A 6,187-nucleotide genomic window follows, 5' to 3' on the forward strand; every position below is an offset into this window, starting at 1 on the left:
CATATAATTATTTAACCTATTACAGGATGGATTCGATTAAATTTGATGTGTAAAAAGCGCTTGAAAAACAGACCAATTTATACGAGACAGGAGAATGAAAACAAGCTCGTATAGCAACTATTGTGTTTTCTTACTCGTAACATTTCTTTATTTTTCTTAGCATTTTCTGTGTTTATTGGAAAGGAAAGGCTTTGATAAATAAAAAGCAAGAAAAATACAATCTTGAAAGGTGTAAAACAGCTCGGCAACTAGCTGGAAATCATTTAGTCTCTTAGTGATGCTTTAATTATGTTGAAAATATCAGAAATCAAAATAAACTATAATTTGATAAAACAATATTACTGAAACATCCCGTCGTTTTTATAATAATAATTCATTATAAATAACAAGACAATGAATTTACGTGAATATTCGTGAGCTGTTTATAACTCGATAAAGCTTGATTATTAAGGTGTCAATTGAAAAGTGGGCAGTAAGTAGCTACTTATAGCTATAAAACCACAACATGATTTATTGTTTGGGCTGCAAACTTTGTTTTCATAAATTGTTTTCATAAATTCAACAAATATATATTTTTCATTAATTATAAAATTACTACGGTAATGGGAGAACGTCTGTCGCAATGATAATATTCAATATTTATAAAATAAAAATGTATGTACACATATAAAAAAAACGAATTATTTTAACATGAACGGTTGTTGTTGAATAAAAATACATTTAAAATGGTATTATTTTGCTTTGCATATTTCAGCTATTTCACAATATCTTAAAAACGGATTCATTATTTATTTTATCCTTTTGTTTTATACACATTCGATGTTTCTTTAATAATATAAAATAAAGTGTTGTATTGGTGTGGACATCCCTAAAATACACAGTGTATGCATTAAATCAAATCATTTCACAGTCGGCAATGCTGCAACAGCAACAGATGCAAACAGCCTTCAAACAAGAAAACGACAATAAAATATTGTTTCTTGGTTCCGAAATCATACATTTATTTAACAAAGATATTTATGATATTTAACAAAGATATTCATTTATTCTCAAATAATAAAGTGTGAATTGGGGGGAAAAACCTTTATTTCAGAATGCAAAATGCGTCATTTAAAAATAAAAAAGCTATTATAGATTAAACGCATAATTAAGATTATTCTGATGCAACTTGAGCAAAATTCATACTAACTGATCGATAAAAATATACAAGTAAACAACAGTGCGACTAGACTGTTATGATGTTCACCGGTCACTTCCCACCGCGCAAACATGCTGTTTGAGATGACTGAACGCAGCGCACTGGAATCACACTGCTTTATATATTTCAATGACTAAAAACGACATAAATTAGACCTTCAAAGTGTCAACATAACTTCTGCACTCCTCTAACAGGAACTCAGTGGATGTGTGACCCGCGCTAACACTAGAGGCGCCCTTGGCTCAGCCTGTGCGCTTTTACGCACAGCATTATTATTCATTATTATTCTTGGAAAGCCTACTAATCAATAGATCCGCACTGGTTGTAATACACAACACTGTATCGGATCAGACAGGATATTATGCACGCTTTAGGGCCCTGTTATTTAACACAACTAATCCGAATCCCCTCGAAGTATTATTAAGACACTTTGAGAGTGCCACTTTGATTCAACATCACGAATGCTTTAGTTCTGGATCATTTAAACTTTATTTCAGTGCGTTTCAGGTAATGTGTGCACAATTATTCGTCCCTCCTATTCAGGCTGCGTGATCGGTGACGCACAGGAGACTCTCCAGACTCCAGCGCGCACGGGGCTCTCCGCGCATTATGATGGAGTGAGCCGAGACTGTACTGTCCAGCTTCCAGCAAGAGAAGAGCTCCTCCTCCCTCCCCTGAGATGAGGTAGTTGGTAAGACCGAGCGCTGGTTAATCACCAATTTCTCGCATCGCGTCGCGTCCTCCGTCTTGAAAGTCCTGTCATGCATGCAGCGTCCCCGCCGTTGCGCGCCTGACCTCCTGCGTTTTCAACCACGGCTTTTGTGTGTCCATCGCCCGGTATGGGAGATCAGAGTGAGCCGACCATGGTGCAGAAGTCGACATCGTTCAGCATCAAGAGCCTGTTACTCCCATCGAAGTTTGACAATGAGGGCGCGGTGCGCAGCGGCAGCCCGGCGGCACCGGACTTGGACAAACCCCTGGAAGCGTCCGAGATGGACTCCGCGCAGCGAAACGCGGAGGAACAGCCGTCTAAAAAGGGACAGAAATTCGACAAGCCTCCGTTCAGCTACAACGCGCTCATCATGATGGCCATCAGACAGAGTCCCGAGAAGCGGCTCACGCTCAACGGCATCTACGAGTTCATCATGAAGAACTTTCCGTATTACCGGGAGCACAAGCAGGGCTGGCAGAACTCCATCCGGCACAATCTGAGCCTCAATAAGTGTTTCGTGAAGGTCCCGCGGCATTATGACGATCCTGGGAAAGGGAACTACTGGATGTTGGATCCCTCCAGCGATGATGTGTTTATCGGCGGAACCACCGGGAAGCTCCGCCGGCGCTCGGCGACCTCGCGGGGAAAGTTGGTGATGAAAAGGGGCCTCCGCTTCGCGCCCCTCGGTCTCGGACTTGGCGAACGCCCGAGCAACCCGCTTTATTGGCAGCTGTCTCCGTTTTTACCCCTGCACCATTCGCACTATAACGGCTCCACGCACGGATTTCTAAACCAGGGACACGCGTACGGATCGTTACTCCCCGGCATGGAGCCGCTCGGGAACGGGGACATGTCTCGCCACATTCTGGGAGCCTCTAGCGGGAGTATCAACGGGTACGGCGTGTCTTCGCCGTCCGCCGCCGGATTACTTTCAGGGCACAATGGATACTTCGTACCGGGCGCGCAGCAGCCGCAGCCGCTTCCGAGCGCGCCGGGATACGGCATCTCCAGCTCTCCGTCCCCGCTGCTGTCGGATTCCCTAAGAACTAGCTTATCGTCCTTCACAGCACCACTTTCTAGCGGACTTCTGTCTCAACACAAACGCGTCGCGCCCAATTCGTTCCTAAGCTGAGCGTTGCGCGCCCTCTCCACTGGGAACATCCAAACTTTCCTAGAAAACCTCGAAATGTGCAAGCTGTCCTTTTGTGTGAGGACTGTGCGTCTGGAATTGTTTTTTTTTTTTTGTCTATTTAAGTTTATTTTGTAGAAGTAGTGTGATGTTATGCCAAAGGCAATAACAGTGCGTGTTTGTTTTTCTTTCTTTTTTTCTAAAAAAAAAAAAAAAAAAGTGTTATTTATAGTACTTCTTTGTGAATGATGGTTTTGTATTTATTCGAAATGTTTTTTATCCCTTGTTACTGTGGGATACCGTTATTATTAGATGTTTGGCACATATTATTCGTTTAGTATGACTAATTCCTTTTTTATTTATGTCTCAAACTGTGAATGCGCCTTAATATCTTAAATCAGGGTTGAGCGTTCGGACCGTCTCAGGTGTGCGTTCTGACAATTAAACATTATTATTATTATTATTAGCTGTGTAAACCTGAAATATGGTAACATATACATCTATATGCAATGTTTTATGAATTTGCCTATCGGTTAGTGTGGGCCTGTGTTCAGAGAGGTCATGTAATGACTTACTAGTAAAGCTAAGCTACTGAATTAAAGCACTGGTTTAAATGAACTCTGTGTGGGATCAGTTTATATATGTACATACTGTCACGTAAAATGCTGTTTTGTGACGACACAAGGGTTTTGTTTACACACATAACAGTATTTTAACAGTATTTTATTTACAGTTTTTACGCGTGGAGGTGATTCAGCACCAAAGACAGATCATTAATGCTTCTTTTGAAATATAACACCCCTGCACATTCATTTGCTATTATGACATTCTAAAGCCATTATTTCAACTCTCTGTGCAAATCAGAAATGTGATTTCTAGAGCGGTTTATTTCCCTTTTAACCAACATGTGAGTTATAGTTCTGCACCTTTAGTTGTCATAGTCTTTTAATGTGCAGATTTGTACTAGTTTTTTTTCTTGTATATATGCCTGAACTTCCGTTCAGAACAAAGAAATAAAGTATTGGAATATTTCTGTATGAATACAAACGCGTCCTTTCTAGTCATGCAACACAAATCCGCTTTTTGTGTGAACAAAGACTCACCAGCTCGAGGGATTCAGCTTCACGCACGCAGATTAATCTCAATGCATTTACCTGCATGCTATGCATTTAAGTTATGCATGCTAGAAATGTTAAATATAGCCTACTGCTGGAATATTTTCGTCGTACAACATATAATTTTCATTATTGCGTCACTGACATAGGCCTAGTTCATGCACACACACACACACACACACACACACACACACACACATATATATATATATATATATATATAGCCACCAATTATACTCTGCGTAAAGTCTATACAGCGCCATCGAGTCAATCCAGACAAATGACGAAACCACAATATTCACTTCACGAACTAATGCATTGTTTTCACGTGCACAAATTAATAATAATTATAGCAATACAGTTAAGATATAACTGAGCCTTTACGCAAACATTCAGCGAAATCGGTTCACATGAGTCATTCTGACCCATTTCCAATAGAAATAATGCTAAACTTACTGTCCAGATGTTCCTGAAACTTCAGCTCCACGTGTCCCGGATCAAGCAGAAGTGAAACACTCAGTGAGGCACAGACAATATGAAGTCCAAAAAACTCCAGACGCCTTCAGAGGAGCGGGAGGGACATTAATGTGCTCGGACAGACGTTCAGAGGGAGGGACTCACGGACAAAGATGCTCAATTCACAGCTCTGTTACTTTATAAATCAATTCCTGCACTTTATTTACTGTAGAGACTCGAATATTACGTAATACGTGACCAAAAATAAAGCCACTGCTAGTTCTAAGTTTTGGCGTGTCAAAATAATTTATTTGAATTAAAAGGTAATAGGTTCGTATACGTATTTTGCCATCCACTGACACTTCTTTATATATGATGCTATGTAAATTAGTGTGTAGCCTACAGCAAAAATAACAATAATTTATTTAATAAAAATGTTACAAAACTTGATTCAGAGCCAAATGAGACTTTGATCGCCTACTACAACAACTTTTTCTGTCATTTTAATGACTTATAGCCTATATTTAAGTACTTTATTTGTTGAAAGTTTTACGAATCTTCTGATCTAGAGCTAAATTAGGCTTTGCCAATGATAGCCGATAGGACCAATTTGTCTTTTTACTACGTTTAACTGTTTAAATTACATCAAGGCCATTCGTCCATTCATTAATTTATTTTACATTAACCTGAAGCATTAAGAAGCTAATAGCCTATAACAGCTGACCAAAGGAAGAAACATGTTAACTCATCAATTTTAAAATAAATAAAACATCGAATTATTAACAGGTTTACGTATCTTCTGATTTATATAAAAAATGAGGCTTTGCCAATAGCAAATACGATTTTTTTTTTTACTGTTCAGATTCAAGGCCCGTTTATACGTGTGTGTGTTTATTTATTTTACATTAATCTGAAGTATAAGCAGGCTAATAAATTAAACAGCTGACCATCAAAGGACGTAACATGTTAATTCATTGGTTTCACCTCCTCAAAACAACAAATAAACAAACAGATAAATAAATAAATAAAATACGGCCGTTAAGCACAAAAACAAAACCCTGTTTTATGCATTTAGGTCTTAAATGCAACAGGGCATTGATCTTCAAATACAAACCGTAAAATAGCACAGCAATCAACTCGATCTCATGAAAGTGCGTATAAATAGTACGCCAAATAAAAACGAAAACTCGTGGTATTGATACGCAAAAATGGACTTTGGCGTGTATATGCTACGCGATGGGTAGGTTTAGGGTTGTGGGGTAGATGCGTATCATATGTACGCGAAAACTGCGTATCATATGTACGCCAACATATTTCGTATCATATGCACGCGAAAACTGCGTAGGTATTATATGCACGCCAAACACATGCGTATCATATGCACGCCAAAGTCCATTTTTGCGTATCAATACCACGAGTTTTCGTTTTTATTTGGCGTACTATTTACACGCATTTTCATGAGACCAGGACTATAAATTAAAAAAATAGCATGCAACACATTTTTTTCTTTTAAGCTACAAGAAGATTCAATTAGTTTATGGAGAACCAAAGTAGCCTACTGTAAAATCCTAACCCCA

At 39.0% G+C, this 6,187-nt stretch overlaps 1 protein-coding gene across 2 annotated transcripts; it reads left to right on the plus strand.

Moving 5' to 3' along the window:
• The first annotated feature begins 1,402 nt into the window (after positions 1 to 1,402).
• Positions 1,403 to 4,076, plus strand: LOC107680495 (forkhead box protein G1-like). Of its 2 annotated transcripts, XM_016476385.1 has the most exons (2): positions 1,403 to 2,816; positions 2,847 to 4,076. In XM_016476385.1, exons 1-2 carry the CDS (start codon positions 2,038 to 2,040, stop codon positions 3,040 to 3,042), a joined length of 975 nt encoding a protein of 324 aa, XP_016331871.1. In that variant the 5' UTR covers positions 1,403 to 2,037; the 3' UTR covers positions 3,043 to 4,076. The 2 variants fall into 2 exon arrangements, with proteins under 2 accessions (XP_016331871.1, XP_016331870.1); XM_016476384.1 differs by having other exon boundaries at positions 1,405 to 4,076.
• Positions 4,077 to 6,187: the final 2,111 nt, after the last annotated feature.

The sequence above is a fragment of the Sinocyclocheilus anshuiensis genome, unplaced genomic scaffold, assembly GCF_001515605.1.
Source record: "Sinocyclocheilus anshuiensis isolate Anshui unplaced genomic scaffold, SAMN03320099.WGS_v1.1 scaffold308, whole genome shotgun sequence".
In the NCBI taxonomy this organism is placed as follows: Eukaryota; Metazoa; Chordata; class Actinopteri; order Cypriniformes; family Cyprinidae; genus Sinocyclocheilus; species Sinocyclocheilus anshuiensis.